General features: G+C 34.7%; 1 protein-coding gene across 1 annotated transcript; it reads left to right on the top strand.

The window, feature by feature from the left end:
* The first annotated feature begins 9,648 nt into the window (after positions 1-9,648).
* LOC104898772 (soluble inorganic pyrophosphatase 1) lies at positions 9,649-17,389 on the top strand. The gene is made up of 9 exons (XM_010685876.4): positions 9,649-9,898; positions 12,023-12,184; positions 12,316-12,344; positions 15,143-15,208; positions 15,299-15,406; positions 15,887-15,952; positions 16,018-16,138; positions 16,354-16,435; positions 17,089-17,389. The coding sequence occupies exons 2-9, from the start codon at positions 12,034-12,036 to the stop codon at positions 17,129-17,131; spliced, it is 666 nt and encodes a 221-aa protein (XP_010684178.1). The 5' UTR covers positions 9,649-9,898; positions 12,023-12,033; the 3' UTR covers positions 17,132-17,389.
* Positions 17,390-18,129: the final 740 nt, after the last annotated feature.

Below are 18,129 nucleotides of genomic sequence, written 5' to 3'. Positions count from 1 at the left end.
TGGCCACGTCTAACAGTGATCATGGGATCATGGGGTGTATGAGGAATGTGTTCTTTGGGGTAAGGAACATCATGGGATAATGGTTTTTCACAAATACTTGTTTTAATTCCCACGTTCTAAATTACTACCACTATAAATATTAATGTCTAATTAAGTTCCAAATTGTGTCTGACTAAGTGATTTAGTGAGTTTAACTAATTAAAGTGTCAGTGCCTTCATTCTCTCATAATAGCCATTTGTTCTTTACTTTCTTACTCTAATTCCACTAAGCTTATTTCGATCAATTGTATTTTGGTTTTTGGGGTAAGGGGACTTTGAGTGAAGTTCTGTAAGAGAGAAGCTTTGAGTAAAGCAAGTAAGAGTGAGAAAACTTCGAGTGAAGTTGAGAGGAACTGCTGTTAAGGGAACAGTGGCTTAGGAACTTGAGTTTAGGAACTCAAGGTGTGGCTCGTGAGTAGAATTAGGTTGTAACAAAGTTGTTTGGCCTAATTAGTGAAAGAGTTGAGTTTAAAATCCCTAGTGGTCGAGGTTGTTTATTCTTGTTGGGCTCAAGAAGTATTTCCTTGTAAAAATCTCTTGTGTTCCTTTAGCTTGTTTATTTGTTTAAGTTTGAAATTCCGAAAAAGTTATGTTTATTTATACACATATAATTCACCCCCCCTCTTGTAGTGTTCCTAGTGAAATAACAATGGTAATCCTTGCCACTACGCAGTACCATCATCCCCAGCAGTACCTAAAACATAAATACAAAACGTTATGAGCCAAGGTCAAGTAATAAGCTACTCTAGCAACGTAAATTCATTTCAACTCATTTTATTTGCAAACAGGGAGAAAGAATAACTCAAACATTTGTCGAAACACCATTCATTCAACTTCACCTTTATAAACCATTATTCCTTTTATCCATTTTTACTCTGGTTGCTGCAAAATCAGTCAACTCTGGGACGTCTCCCAGCTATGTGTATGCACCACTGTGCAAGGACTTATGTCTCGGGCATTACCCTACATCAATAATGGGCTAGTGCCCTAATAAACAGTAACAGGCCAATGCCCTAGTGAACAACTCGGTACGTGCAGGACCGCCAATCAGCTCAACAAACCAGTTCTTTCACTTTACTTTATCATGTTCCATAACTTTTAATATTCATAGGTGATAATCATCGGTCATTCATCTCATCTCTACCTCAATATTTAAGGTAGCAAAACTATTTCATATCATATCATCTTTTCATAAACCATAGCTCATGATAATCCATCCAGTTCATAAAACTCATAAAATGTAGTTACAAATAAATCATAATAGTCATCCCGCAACTCAAGAATAATCATTTTGATAAACTTTTACTATCCAATTGTTCTCATATTTCATAAAGATATTTAAAGAAAATTGCGAGTACTAGCAGTAGATGTTACCTTCATTGTAGAATAGTAATAATCTTCTCCTTATGTCCTTGGTATCGTCCTTACTGAGCTCTGAGGAACGAGTTCTTTTAATTTTAGTTGAGTATTTTATAAGTTAGTAATTAAATAGAAAATATTAGTGTTAGTGCTCTTTAAGAACGATTCTTATTTTATAAGTTATGTAGTTGCGCGTAACTTATTAAACGTTCTCGTAACTAATTGGTTGTATATATATATGTTCCTGACATAATATTTCATGGGAATCTTTTATATACTTGTTCATAAACATAGTTTGAAATCAAATTAGAAGTATTATTTATCCTTTAGTCATATTACTATATTATAAGCTTATAATTTCATATATAGTTGCATTCATATAAGTGAGTTACTTATTAAAATTATAAGTGACTATTTTAGGAAAGTACCTACTACAAACATTCCTTGCCTAATTACCCATAAATTATTATCATTAATCTAATGATGACTAATATATTATAGTGCTTATGAACTAAATATAAAGTCATTTTGCAAACTAAAGTGTTCCTAGTATTCAATTATAAAATTCAGATTATAAGAACTACAAGGTAATTAGTTTAACATAACATTTTTAATTAATCCACAACATAATTATTAACCCAACTAGTTAGAAATTCAAGCTAAACCAAGTGATTTAATTAAATTCAACAAAACAGTCCACTTAAGCCCAATATAACAAAGCAACTAAATTAAGTTGATGACTTAACTTAACAAATCAGTTTATAAGCCCAAAAATTATGCTTAACTTAATAAATTAAACTAACATGCATTAGGGGAAAAAAAAAGAAGGGCTCCGCTACTTAGTGAAGGGCTGCGCTTTTAGAAAAAGCGCAGCCCTTCTGTTATGTAGGGCTGCGCTTTGGAAGAAAAGCGCAACCCTTCTTAAAAAAATTTGAAATAAAAAATTCGCGGGCTTCAAATATATTATCCCTCTCTCTCCTCTCTCATGTCCCTCCTCCCTTTTCCTCCTTCTCTCTTCTGTCCCTCCTCCCTTTCCTCCTTCTCTCTCATCCTCTCTTCTCTCTCAAAAAAGCCCAGAAACGTGACAAAAAGCCTGAAATGATTTGCACTAATCATGTCGACGGAGTCCGATTGCCTATTGTGATACCTTTTCGGAAGTGGAACGGGCCAACGAGTCAAACTCACCGCTATGCTGTGATGTATAGGCTTTTTAAGCCATCCGAGTTCGTTTAAGGCTCGAAATAGCCATTTTAAGTATTTCCGAATTTTATTATTTCCTTAATTATGTATTAGGGTTTGTTTTACGTATTTAAACATTATCAGGTCAATGTTTGGAGGCAGTTTTTGATTAATGTTCTTGTATTTTCAGATCTATAATTTCTTAATCTTTGTTTTGATTAATGTTCTTGTATTTTCAGATCTATAATTTCTTCTCTTCTGTATATTAGTTTTTGTTCCTTTTTTTTCATTTTCGTTTTGTTCTTTTTTTTTTTTTGGGTTTAGTTGCATTGTAAATCTATAATTTCTTTCTCTATATATTTGGGTTTAGTTGCATTGTAGATCTAATAATTTCTTCTCTTCTGGATTTGGATGGTTTACTTTAAAGTTTAATGCAAATGTTAAAATTCAGAAAATGTGAGATTAATATATGAGTAAAAAAAATGTCGAAAAAAATTTTTTTTTTTTGGTAGGAAGGGCTGCGCTTTTTAGGTAAAAGCGCAACCTTTCTAGCTTAGAAGGGCTGCGCTTTTACCTAAAAAGCGCAACCCTTCCTTGTGAAGGGCTGCGCTTTTACCTAAAAAGCGCAGCCCTACTAAAAAAATGAAGGGCTGCTATTGAAAGAACAGCTGTCAAAAAGTGCAGCCCTAAGGGCCTTTTTTAGCGCAACCCTTCCTTATTTTTCCACTAGTGATGGCTTAACAAAGTACTGAATCAGCTTCAGTTCAACTCCATTAGCCCAACATTTATTCACTAGTGGAAAAATAAGGAAGGGCTGCGCTTTTTACCTAAAAACGCAGCCCTTCTACAAGTGAAGGGCTGCGTTTTTAGGTAAAAAGCGCTTTAGACCAAAAAAAATAAATGAAATAATATAGTTTGATAAAGCAGCAGCAACAACCAAAGGCGTGTAAATGCAAATCCAGAATTGAAATTAAAATTTAGATTTTTATTGATTCTGATGAATATCATACAACCAAAATAATGTAATATACAACTGAAATGAAATAATAGATATAACAAAATAATGATTATTCCAGAAATCTTAGTGCTGAAATGAAAAAAAAACGAACGGAAATAGAAAAAAAAGGAACGAAAATAACCCTAAAATTATAGATCAGAATCATCACACAAATAGAAAAAAAAATCATCGTCCAACCTTTTAAAAGTGGAGGAATCATAGTACACATAAAAATTCTCATGATTATGTAAAACACGAATAACATTGAAATAAACAAACAACAAAATTTGCTCTAAAAAAGCGATGAATCGTGTAACAAGAAAAGATGGTGAAGAAACAAAAACAAGGGAAGAAGGAGAAAAAAACAAGAATTTAGGGGGAGGGAAATTAGGAAGAAAAAATTAGAGAGAAAATCAGGCAAATTTGAGAAACCCAAAAAAAACATAAAAAAATAAAAATGAAAAGTTTGTTAAACGCATCAAAATGTGGTGGTGGTGGTGGTGGAAGAAATGTGAAGGACGCCATTGATGAAACTGTAGAACCAGCTTCCATTGATGGAACAAGCACTTATCGTCTTTCTAATGGCCTTCTTCCTTCTCTTGGTTCTCGTAGCCACCGTCGTATTGCACTTCGTCCCTACATTATTTCACCTTTTCGTTCAGAATATAGGTATAGGGTGAGAGAGAAACGAGATGGGGGTGAGAGAGAAGCCCTTTCAGCACTTTTTGTGAGTTGAGGAGATGAAATAGGAGGAGAGAGAGGGAGTGACATAATGAAAGAATTGGAGGGAATTTAAGGCTCAATAGGATTGCGCTTGACTAAAAAACGCAGCCCTTCTAATTAAGAAGGGCTGCGTTTTTTAGTCAAGCGCAACCCTTCACTAAAAAGGGCTGCGTGTCTAAAAAGCGCAGCCCTACTGTTTTACAGTAGGGCTGCGTTTTTTTGACAAGTGCAGCCTTTCTATGTGAAGAGCCGCGCTTTTCTATTAAAACGCAGCCCTACTTTAACGAAGGGCTGCGTTTTATTTAAAAGTGCAACCCTACTATATAAAAGGGCCGCGTAATGAAGAAAGAGCAGCTCTTCCAGCGCAGCCCTTCCTTTTTTTCCCCTAGTGATTAAATAGCTTAACTAACACTTAAAAAAAACAGATCTGATCCCAATAAATAAACATGCAACTATTGAATTGGTTTAACTAAATATATTTGGGCCTAAATCAGTTTACAATAGTGAACTTAGACTAACTTTAAAGTTAAACTTCTGAATTTAAAGGGGGGAAAAACTAATTTATAGAGGGGTGGGTTTCCTTTACCTCTGCTACTTAGAGCAGAGAAGTACGAGCAGCAAGGGGAAACGATTCTCCGACAGAGCGATCCGGCGAGTCTCAGTAGTCGGCGACGAGCAGCGCGAAACAACGACGGCGTTCGTCGGTGTAACACGCGCGTCCCAGCCACGACAGCAACAACGAGCAACGAACGAGAACAAAGGAGTGAGCGAAGAAAAGAGGAGAGAGAGTAGCGAAGGGTTGCGGGGTACGACGAGGATCGTCGGCGAGCAAGTGACGAAATTTCGTCGGTCAATGGGTGGTGCGCAAAAGGTGGTCCGCACGGTGGTGGTGGCTCGGTGGTGCCGAGAAGAGGAGGAGGGAGGAGAAGAAATTTTGTGATTTTTATGGTTTGATTTTCTGATTTCTAAGCTTAGTTCCTCTGGGTATTTATAGGCAAATTTCTGGAGACAAACATGGAGGTGGTAGATGATGAATGGTGGTTTATCATAGGGGAGGTAGTGTAGGGAACAAGGAGGGAGTAGGGCAGTGGCGGATTATAAGAGGGGCAGGCCGGGGCCTGGCCCCCCTTAAGTTAGAAATAAATTCAACAACCTGCAAGATAATAAATGAAATATATCTTGGCATAGTGGTAAGACATGGAGCATTTCCCTTTAGATACAAAGTTCGAATCTCGCAGCCGACAATCAACTTACTGTGTATTATTATTTTTTTGTTCTTCCAAAGTGAATGAACTATTCCTCCTTTTATTTAAAATAAAACTATTCTTCCAATTTCTTAGAAATCTATCCATAAACTTATAAACTACTCCCTCTGTTTTTTTTTATCTTTCTCACTTAGAATCTTGACACTATTCATGCATAGAGAAAATCTTCTCAAATGTTCTCAATTTATAAGAAAAAACATAGTCATATCATGTGGGGTCTTGTTTGATTCGTCTCAATTAGTACTTTATTAATATTCAATCGTTATAATTTTTACTAATATATAATGAAAGATATTTAAGTTTTAAAACGTGCATTGGAAGGCGCGCATAGGAAAGTGAGAATGATAAAAAAAAAACAGAGGGAGTATTCTTCAATCCTTGAAGATTTGATAATGGTCGAACAAATAATAAGTTGATAAATTTGCTTAAAATTAAAAGATTTAAGATTATGAACAAATAACTTCTTTGTAGACATTAATGATAGTATATATAAACTTTCATATGCTTCTTCAAGTGTTTTTATTCAACATTTAAAATGTTACATTAAAAATTTTGATTTGATTACTCGACCCTTGTAAAATAGTTGGTCAAGATTCGCCACAGGAGTAGGGGGAGGTGGTCGGTTGACCATGGTTCCCTCAGGGGATTTCCCCATATTTTGTTTCTTGTTTTCTTTGGCTTTCAAGCTCAAAATTCTGATTTGGGTTTCTTTTACTTGTTTGGGCTCAAAGAATAGGGCATTGGGCCATCAGAATTTTGTTATTAACATTTAGTCTTACACCCAAGTTTCTTGCAAGGTTGACTACAAGACTTTAGTAATTTAATTTATGAACTTCATCAACCATAAATTATTAAACAAAATAACTTAGAAATTAACTTAGAGATTTTTATTTACTAAAATTGGTTCACTTTTAGTTTAATAATTAAGATTAGTTATTGTTTAAATAATATTAAAACTTGAGGGTCTTACAATAGTTCCTGTTTCTATTTTGGGAATCAAACTTTAAAATTTTCGACCAAATATCCTTATTAATGTATACAAAAAAAACATACTCATGTGAGGTCTTGTTAGATTTGCCTCAATGTGTATATTTTATAATATCAATTTTTTATATTTTTTACTAATACAAAATAGAAGATATTGTAGGTCAAATGTACGTATTGGAGACTGTGCAAACATAAACATGAACTACATTTTGAAACGGATAAAGTATAGTTTTATAAATGGTCATATATACTTAAGTAAACTGAAAAAGAATGTGTTGGTTTCACGTTGAAAATGCCAATACTAATGAGATCCATTATAAAACAATAATACTTGCATAAATCCGGTTAAATATACCCGTGAAAAGGTCTCAAAACTAATAATTTCTTTCATGTCCGATTCATATCTTGTGATAAATACCATGTCAAATTTTGGTAATTCTAAGATATCAATTAGTCTGAATCTGATCCGAGTCCAACTCAATCCCATTTGAATTTGAAATAGTGAAAAATCTAATCAGAATGGATGAACCTAAGAAAAATTCTGACAAAAATCTGACCCGAATCTGATTAATATTGGCACCTCATCAAGTTATTGACTAAATCCATGTTACAATATGAAAATTATATTTGTATATATTATTACAAGTCAAGTAAAAAAAAAATATTATCATTACTTTTCTAAATGTTTGATTTTTGTAATTTGAAGTGATAAAAATATATACTTCCTCCATTCCTAAAAAAGTGCAAAAGAGAGCATTAACACACAGAACAAAGCAGTTAGAGAAAGAAAGTTGGGGACCATAATTAAAAGAGAGATTAGGCTACTTAATTAAATAAAACACCTACACTAATTACAAAGCAACTTTATATCTCGAACACCTTCCACCCACCATTCACCACAAGACGCCACCACAACTACCATCGAAAAACCTCTTTCCCCCTCCACCACCCCCGCCCACTAAAGACCCCCCTCCTCACACTGCCCACCGAAAACCACCCCCTTTCCCCTCCCTCACCCATAAAACCAACACCCTCCTCTTTCCCAACCCAATCACCATTTTCACCAACTACAAACAACAATCACCAACAACCACCATTTCTGATTCACTACCAGCAATGCATCAACCACCACCACGACATCCTCTATCTCCCCTCACCACCATCACATCAACACACCAACTACCGCTGTTCAAAAGTCACACCCTTCGAAACCCTAAACCTTATTTCACCAACACCATTGACGCGCGCCATCATATTCTTTCACGAAATCGAATGCCATATCTAACATATGTCGGATTGATGGGTTGAGTTGAGAAGAGGCGGGGTTGGGTGGGTTAAATTGAGGAGAGAGAGAGGTGGGTGGGGACGAGAGAGAGGTGGCTGAGATCCGAGAGGGGGCTTTGGTGGGTCGATTAATAATGTTGTTTAGGTTGGTAGATGATAAATTAATTAAGTTGTTGGGGGAATTAAGTAGTGGCATTTCTATAAATAAAAATAAATTTTATTTCATATTATTCTATGTTGCACTTATTATAAAGGTGATCATTGGCCCGGGCCGGGCCGCGGCCAAAAAATTTTGCCCATTGGTCGGGCCGGGCCGGGCCTAAATTCGGGCCGAATTTTTGTGTCCAAAGCCCGCTATTTCGGGCCTAAATTAGCGGGCTTTTGCGGGCCAAAACGGGTCGGGCAAAAAAAAAGACTAAAAAGTCGTTTTTGGCTTGCCCAAAGCCAAAAATATACGGGCTGACCGGGCCCGGAAAATTCTGCACAAAACCCGGCCCGAAAACGGGTTGGGCCGGACCAAAATGATCACCTCTAACTTATTATGACATTTACTAAAATAGAAAATGTTACACTTAAAAAAACGAAGTTAATAGTTAAAATTCGTCTTAATGCGATGCAAAATAATCTGATATAAATCAATTACTTAATTAAAATCCGAGCTGAAAACTAGTTCAATCCATGTAAAGCTGGGTCGAATCAAGGGTTTGTAAAAATACGATCGATTTGACTCATTGGCATTCCTAGGGGTGTTAACGACCCGAGCCGAGACGGAACAGGGCTAGGCTCGGCTCGGCTCGAGAATGTGAGGGTCCGAGCTCGGATCGAGCTCGAAAATCCGGGCTCGGCTCGAGCTTGAGAAAAGAAAAATTCGGCTCGGCTCGAAAGAATTCGTGAAAATATTCGGCTCGAAAAAGCTCAAGAATGTTTGTGTAAGTTAGGCGACCACTCAAACAGTCGAACTCATTCCCACCCAACTCCAGCAAAACCACTTAAACTCAAAAAATGTATAGACAACACATAAAAGCTCAAATTCAGATTAAATCGAAAAACTTCGAATTCAGATTAAATAGAAAATTTCGAATTCATCATACTATGGCACATAGAAACTTCGAATTCAGATTAAATCGGAAAAAAAAACTAAAAATAACGAAAACAAGTGGAACATTACCTGTCATCCTACTCGCCGCCGAAGATGTCGCTCGCCGCCGCAGACTGCTTCTCGCCACCAAGAAAACCAACGCACGCTGGTCGCCGTCGAAGGTTCGCCGTCGATGGTCTGGTACTCGAGATTGGGGATGTAGGGTTTTTCGAAAACCCTTGAAGAAGAATGGCTGAAAAATCTGAATGCTAGTGTTTAACTTTCTAGTCTTTCTTTTTGGTCTTTGTTTCAATTGTTTGTTTTGTTTTAAAATTTAATTGGGCTAAGAAAAAAACCCTTAGTTTGTATTTTTAATTGGGCTAAAACTTTCAAATTGGTATTATTTTTAAAGTGGACTTGAAATTGAAATTTAAGTTGGGTTAAAAATTAATGTATAAAAATTTTACTTTAAAATTTTTCGAACATGTTTGTGAGCTTTCGAGCAGAACTCTACTAGGCTCAGGCTTGACTCGTTAAGGTCACGAGCCGATCTCGAACTCGATCCGAGCCCACTCGAGCCGAGCTTTGACCAAGTCGAGCTCGAACAGTTTGCGAGCCACCCTGACTCATTAACACCCCTAGGGATTTCCTAATACGATATCTGATAAGGTAAAAAAAATTGTAAAATTGTAATATTGTATTATTTGAGGAGGGGGATATTTGTTGAGTTTTGGTGTTGCTTTTAAAATGGTTAAGAAAGAAAGTGACAGAGAGCGGGAAGGCATTGCTACTCTCTCTCCTCTCTGCTTTGCTAGTTTGCTTACCTTGAGCTGACAGTCATCTCCCTTCTTTCTCCTTTTTCTTTTTCTTCTCCATCCTTTTGCTTCTTTCATAAGCTTAAATACCACGCGATCTACGAGTTTTTATTGAGATCTGACTTTCATTTGTTTTTTGTTCAAGTTTCCTCCTTAGTTTTCCTCTTCTCAGGTAAATTTCTTTCCTCTTCAAGCTTAATTATGTCTTTTTTATTTGTGATTACCCTTGTCAATTCTCTTTAAAATTAGTCGAATCTTTTTTGCTGCTATCATTTTTTCTGTATTGATCAGTTCATATACATATTAATTGTTTTTTTTTCCAGTTTTAATTGCTTTTAGTTTGGAGTATTTTGAAAGGGATTCTCACCCTTTTTCAACTCCCGAGTCTCATTTTTTGAGGTATAAACAGTTGATTTAGGCGTCATTTGGGTTATTTTGTTGGACTTTAGATGAAATTTAGTGCATGTTGTTAACACTCAATGAGTGATGCAGAGTTTGTCTCCCAGACTCGCAGGTAGCTTTGCCCAATTCAGGATCCTTCTATACCTTTTTTGTTCAGATTATCAAGAAAAGTAATACTTCCTCCGTTCTAAATAAATGAAATACTAAATCATTTTAGGCCGTTTCAAAATAAATAAAACATTAGTCTATTTGATGCTTACTTATTTTTTTCTATGTATTCCTCACATGGATCCCTCTTTTTCTTTTTCTTTTTCTTTATCTCTCTTTTCTCTTGAATTCTCGTGCCAACGCATTACATTTCCTTTAAAATACTCCCTCCGTATTTTATTAGTTTACCTCTTTTGACTTTTCATATTTATCAATGTAAAATTTTGAGTAATAATATCTCTAATTATATATTTATAAAAATTATAAAAATTTAATATTCCAAAATTATATATTGAGACGAATCAAACAATATGACACATGATTATATTTTCCTTACATCATATAAAGTATAAATAATGGTCAAAGTAATAAAGATGAATAGTGTTATTAGTCAAAGTGGGTAAACTAATAAAGGACGGAGGTAGTAGAACAGAGAGAAAGTATATCTGAAAGTATATCTGGTAAAGAGGTGGTATATTTAAGAATTAAAGTAATTTATTGGAACCAAAAACATCACTTTACTAATACACTTGTATCCTGGTCATATGTTCGGTTTTTACATACTACTTTTTGTGTATATATGCTATCTTTTGTAATTAATATATTATTGTTTTTGCTAAATATACCACTAAAAATGGTTCTGAACAAAAAAAATGTTCAAAATGGTTATAGTTTAGGCATTTCTCGTCTTCCAAATATGCATATCACTTTTGTAAAGTTGAGAATTCTCTAGGTCATGAGGGTATTAAGTTTTTAATACATGCCATTGAGATATGCCAAATAGTGCATATATCAATATAATTAGATAAACTTGATGAAGTTCAATTGGCTAATGCCAATGTCTATGCTACAAACAATATGATATTATCATAATACTATATACATTGTTTAATTTCATGATTAGTAATACATAAATAAGATAGTACTCTTTATTTTTCCATGTAAGGATTTTTTTTTTTGATACCCCTAACATTTAGTTGGTTTGAAAATAGACTGTTTTACCTTGTTCTTTTAGCTAAAAATTTCAGTTGAAAAGTAGCGTAAACAAAAACTGGTCCCTTTTAAATATATAGTCACACACTCTAATGATAATGATAAGATCGTCTCATTTTGAGAAGTTTCCATTGAATGTTTGATCTAGAAATTATTACTTGTACTCTATTGAGTTTTTACACAAATTATTATAATAGACGGTCTAATTTTAATATAAAATTAGACAATGCAAACCTACGTTCTCCTAAGAAGCCCATTCAATTTTTCTCTAACCTAACACTATTTTTAGGTATCTTGCACCATCCTAGTCGTCCATTCTCTTCTCCTTCTTTTATTTCCCTTCTAAATTCAAATCAGAACAAACAATTTTTAAAAATAGTCCGTCAGTCTTACAAAATGGATTAAGCTAGTCACTAAATGGATTAAATCAGTCACTAAATGAATTAAAGAATGTTATTAATTAATAGATTAAACTGGTCACTAAATAGATTAAAATGGTCACTAAATAGATTAAAGTAGTCACTATATTAAGAAATATGATCTATTCTTTCTTAATATTGGGCTTGGGCCGCGCCTACTTTTAAATTAAAAGTAGACGGTCTCTTACAAGACCAACTGTGAGTTTTTATTATTCTTTATTTTTGTAAAACATTTTTGTTTTAACTTCTTAACAAGTGGAGATATCTATCTGCAGCTAAAAAGAACATGGTTTCTCCCGTTGAGATTGAGAATGAGACTGAGAAAAAGGATGTTGGATATTCAAAGTATCCTAGGCATCCTCGTTTAAATGAAAGAATACTTTCGTCCATGACTAGAAGATCAGTTGCTGCACACCCATGGCATGATCTGGAGATAGGTATCCATTCTTCTATATGATCATCTAATTTGTGTGTTGTCAGTTACATTCTTAGACACTTTGTACTGTTGTTATGTTTTGTTTTTCTTATTTATTTGGTTTTTGGTTTTTCGGTGTTGATGCTTATGTAGGTCCTGGAGCTCCTGTAATTTTCAACTGTGTAAGAACCTTAACTTTATTTGGCATGCATATGCTAGTTTCTGTATAGATCATTTTCATGTTATTATGTATTTTTGGTGGATATTTTTTCGACTCGCGAAATGTTAAACGAGCTATATATTCTTATTTTGGAGTGGCATAATAGTTGCATATTAGGTCAGGACTCAAGAGTAATTAACAAAACAATGGTTTGCTTTCCGCATGACCCTCTTTCCCCACCTAAGATAAACCTCTTGGATAATTGGTGTTCGATATTGAATGTTTGGACCAGACAAATAGGTCATGATGAAGATGGGGAAATTGAAAATTGTAGTGGTAGAAACAAAAATGTTTTGGACATCTTCCTTGATTTCGAAATAGTCATTTTTCCCACCCCACTCTCCTAATTGATGGAAAACTGCATTAGTAGTTATTCGTAAATATCTTTTTCATCAAGTAGTCAAAAGTTGATTAAGTTGTCATGAGATCATGGTAAAGCTCATTGACTTTGTCTATTGTGTACATACTGAATAGCTGGTAGGGTATATGTATGAGCATATGCCTTTTTTTAAAGGGAAAACAATGTAATAGTAAGATCTTTATAAGCTCCACTTGTGCCAATTCTTGGTTTAGTGTTTGTATTTTTTTCATCATATATTTTGTTATTCTAATCTAGTATGAACACTAGATCAACTACAAGAGGGGGTGAATTGTAGTTGTAGGGACTTTTAACCTAATTTGCAGAATTAAAATAACTTGAAAGAAACGAAAGAATTGACACACAAGTTTAACCTACAAGGAAAACTTTCTAAGCCCAATAGGAAGAAAAACCTTGACCCAAGGGATTTTGACTCAATATTTCTCTTATTAGAATAGGCCAAATGACACTTCATACAACCTAATACTGGACCTCACCCTGTTTCTCTAGGAACTTTTTCCTTGGACTAGTAACACTCTCTTGACCTTACTCGAAGTCTTCTATTTCTCTCTTTCTTCTTCTCACTTGATTACAAAGATATTCTGTGATATTTGATATTTTCACTCACCCAAACCCTCGAAGCATTACAATGATTTACATATGAAGAGGAGTATAATTACGGAAAAACTTTCTAAGTTAATTTAGTGCCTTTTTGAATGCTTGAAAGTTGTGTTTATTTTCGAACAAGTAAATTGCTTATATAGTAGCTGTTACTTCTTGTTCTTCATGCCTCTTAATCCACGTTTTGCTCTTGCTGGTATGAGGCTTCATGGCCCATAACTCGCTGCACTATCTCCACGATTTTTGCAACAGATTGTAACCACCTTCCACTAGCCGTTGTGCTACATTATCCCATGAGTGGTTAGAGGAATTTTGCCCCACTCTCCTTCTTTGTAGGCACGATTATCCAACCTGAATTCCATAACAAAAACAACAATAAAATCTCTAATCACTTAAGAATCTTTTTATTCAAAAGATTCTAGTTACTAGATACATCAACATACCATAGTGAAAATCTTTCTCATTAAATATCTTGACTAGATTAATATCTTAAACTCATTATTCTTTCTCTACAAGATAAAATATATATCGGCATGTAATAAATAAAACAATATTTTTGGCATTTTATATTTTTGGCAAAATAAAATTATATAAATTACTAAGTATTTGTCTATCATCGAAATAGTGTATACAACATATTTCTCTCCAACGATTCACATTGCTTATGCGCTTCGTGATTGCCCTCTAGCTTATTGTATTTTGTATTGCACATTTAGACCCTTAAGAATATTCATGTTTTTCTTCTGCATTGCTCGCCAAGTAACCCAAGCGCATAGGACTTAGAATTTGGGATATTCGTTTGTTTGGTGAAATATTTACATGTTAAAATTGAGCTTTTCATGTTCATATGGTCATCTGCCAACAAAGTAGAACTGAACTACCTGAAGGCTGAAGCTATCTCGTGAGTTTGTTATGGTTCTAAAGGTTCATATCTAAATTTACTTCTTGTTGACATGAGCTTACATCAACCCGTTTCTTTTAGAAGGTACAAAGTGAACAAAGGAAAAAAGAAAACAACAAATGTCCTCTGTTCTTTAGCCAATGATTAATTTGACTGTAACCATTATGCCCTTGTTTCTAATTTAGACAGGGAAGTAGTGCAGCCATTTCAGGAAGAACCAGCCTCATCGTCATTGTGGATGATGTTTCTGAAAGGACCAAACCTAATCATCCTTGTGGATAATAGTAACAAAGATAACATCAAAATCATGATAAGCCATGAAACATCTTCGCTTTCCTCCTTAAAACAATGGTTAATACTTAATAGAAAGGCAAACCATATGGGACAAGTTCAACTTTTTATCTAATTAACTTTTGTGATTGGCCCATATGTAATGCTGAATATCAACAGCTTTACCTCCACTTAAAGCCACATATTCTGCTATACGAATAGTTTTATTCTCCATCTCCCTGGCTCCTGCCACAACTATTTTACCAGGTCGTTTGTTTAGACATAGGGAGATGAATCCTGTGAAGCTGTAATTCCTATGGCGTAACAAAGTTGGAAAGTGCCATATTTTTTGGTCAAGCACAGAAATGAAATTCTACTTATCATGGGGTACTAGGTAAGCAACTCCTCCCCGTAGATGGGAAGTAGAACTTCGCAGAAAGTTGTGTTCCATGTGTTTATCGACAAACAGAATCAAATAATTACGATGCTTTTATTAAAGCTCCAATTCTTGAAGGCGGTGTTCAATATATAACTATTGATGATGAGGAACATTAGTTTTGTGTTGCTAACTTGAGTATTCCGACCATTAAAGCTTGTTTGATGCGTGCAGGTCATTGAGATAGCTAGAGGGAGTAAGGTGAAATATGAACTTGACAAAAAGACTGGTTTGATTAAGGTATGAAAGTGATCTTGGTCATATTTGCTTCTTGTGACCAATAATTTGAGATTGATATTGTAAACTAACATGATAAATGTTCTTGTTCAGGTTGATCGTATTCTTTATTCATCCGTTGTTTATCCCCACAACTACGGATTCATCCCTCGAACTCTTTGTGAAGACAGTGACCCCATGGATGTCTTGGTTATCATGCAGGTACCATTTAGATCAAATATTATGCATGAAAATGTTCATTATATGCTTTATTAGATCAAAGTGTTTTCACAACCAAATATACTGTCAATTGTTCTATTTAACAACAAAGATAAAATCTCAAGTGAAGTATCCAGTTGAGAAAAAGTTGTGCTATCAAAATTGATGTTGGCCAATACCTGTAAAGATGCTGCATTCTGTATTAAAAACTGGATTGTCCTTGATGCTGGCTGAAAGTACACTAGATGCTTGTCTTCATGGTTTCCTGTTGATGTTGACCTTTTTCTCATTTTCATATCACATGAATCTGTCCTTTTTCATTTTCATGAGTGGCTCCATGTCTTAATTCTTTTAAGTTTTAACTGCGTGTCTTTTTAGAGTTTGTATGTTCTGTTACGTGTCCTGTAAATTTTGTTTGTGAATTTACTGCTTACATGTAGGACTTCGATACATCTATAATCTTGTGGTTTTCCAAACTTGCAGGAGCCTGTTCTTCCGGGATGCTTCTTGCGGGCCAAAGCCATAGGATTGATGCCTATGATAGACCAGGTATGTATTTTCATACTGAAGTAAATATTAATCTCATTCAGGAATGCTAACTTTAATTTGTTCAGGGTGAGAAAGATGACAAGATAATCGCTGTTTGTGCTGATGATCCTGAGTACCGGCATTTCAATGACATCAAAGAGCTCCCACCTCATCGTTTGGCTGAGATACGTCGCTTTTTTGAAGATTGTATCCTTGCTTTTACTATCTGCTCATTTCCAATTCCAAAAAAAAAAAAAAAATGGCATTCAAGCATATATATGTTGCCACCTCAATTTTCAGTATTCCGTTTTTGGTTTATATGTCATGGCATTTAATCTTCTTTTTTTTCTCACTGCTGGAACGAATAGCTATTTTTGAGAATCTTGTACTTCAGTGTGTTTTTCCCTGACAATTTTTTTCAGATAAGAAAAATGAAAACAAGGAAGTAGCAGTTGATGAGTTTCTGCCCGCTTCTATGGCCCATGAGGCAATACAGTACTCAATGTATGTTTGCTCCTTTCCTTTCCAATTGCTTTTGTTCACCATTAGTGGCCTTTAGGTTGCATAGAGACAGATAGGAGTACGGGGACAGAAAAGGACAAGATTTTAAAATTTTAGGAATGGATACGCATAACTATGTAGGACACCTATTGTATCGGGTACTAGTACGTGACCTAGAAGAAGTACTTGCGTTACATACTGACCTAGATACATTTAACATACAAGAAACATGAAACATAGGAAAAGTAGTAGACTACTTGACATTAATTTGTGCCAGTCAATTATTGACTTAAAAGTTAAAAAACAAAAGTTTGAATGTAGTAGTAATACTGAACTAGCCCTAATTAGCGGATCAAGGCTTTTTATAGTTTTTTAACCGTTTAAACTACTTCATGACATGTTCGTTGATGAATGGATTCTTCTATCGGCAGTCTGCCAACTTTTACCTGATGAAACTGTAAATCATTGTAGAGACTTGCTATGTGTTCGTTTTAGACATCTGAAAGGCGAATTATTGAATAAGAACTAGTAGTTTACTAATTATACATATTCTTATATAGTTATATTACCATCAATTGGTGAAAATTTTATTTACTGTGTTGTATTTGCTATGATATTCAACAAGAATCATCTCACGTCTGCTGTTTGTCTTGCAGGGATCTTTACGCAAACTACGTCGTGGAGACCTTGAGGCAGTAGTATTCGTTAATGGAGTTGATATTGAAGTTTGTATTGTAACTTGTAAGGCTCTTGTATTGAAGATATTTCAAACAGGTTTATTCCCTTATCTGTTGAAATATAGATGCTGAAGTGAGTGGTGACATTCATTCTAAGTGTCGCTTGAAGTTGGATGCTCACGTCTGTGTAATACACATCTTAAGCGTTGTAATGGTCCACATGAATTGAAATTTTTTCGGTATTTTCTTCATATTACTATATATTTTTTCTATTTTTTAATTGCACTATTTTCCACTTTGATTTTTCTTTTGTTTATTATAAGAAAAGAAAAGCTAGAGAGGTTCAAGATAAGGGTCACCGTAGAGCATTCTTTCAAATTATCATAGAAAAGGAAATATCTGGAGAATCAAACTACTAGGTAAGATTAGAAGAATTTTGCCCTCGGTGAGTCATACAATCAACAGCACATTAAACTCTCTGAACACATGGCATATCTGGACTTCTTGAAACAACTTCAAATCTTTGCCTGCATTTAGAACAAGAAAGTTAATAGTGCAAGGAACATTTCACACCCTTTTAATGGATTGAATCACATCAAAATTATCTCTTACAATAATAAGTTTCTTCATTCCAAGAGAAATGACACCTCTAATCCCTTTCCTAACCCCCAAGCTTCCGCAACTAGATTGTAAAGATTTAAATTAATAGAATTAGCACCACAAAAAATAACACCCTCATTAATATTTCTAATGATAAAGCCAAAAGAAGTCTGAGCCTTTTGTAATTTAGAACCATCAAATTTTAATTTGAAAAAACCTATAGCGGGGGGCTTCCAAGCACCATTTATTTTAATTGCACCATTTGTAATTTGAAACATTTTCTTATAATTGCACTATTTCAACTTTGACAAAGTTTTTTGGGGATATTTTACCTTTTCACCCTCATTTCACTACCACTCAACTCAATTAATTTTGCCAAGTCAAATGGGTCTAATCTTCTTCTCTTCTCTTTTCTTAAAA

Source organism: Beta vulgaris, chromosome 7 (assembly GCF_026745355.1).
Source record: "Beta vulgaris subsp. vulgaris cultivar EL10 chromosome 7, EL10.2, whole genome shotgun sequence".
In the NCBI taxonomy this organism is placed as follows: Eukaryota; Viridiplantae; Streptophyta; class Magnoliopsida; order Caryophyllales; family Amaranthaceae; genus Beta; species Beta vulgaris.
Note: the sequence above shows the minus strand (reverse complement) of the source record. Positions and strands in the feature narration are given on the sequence as shown.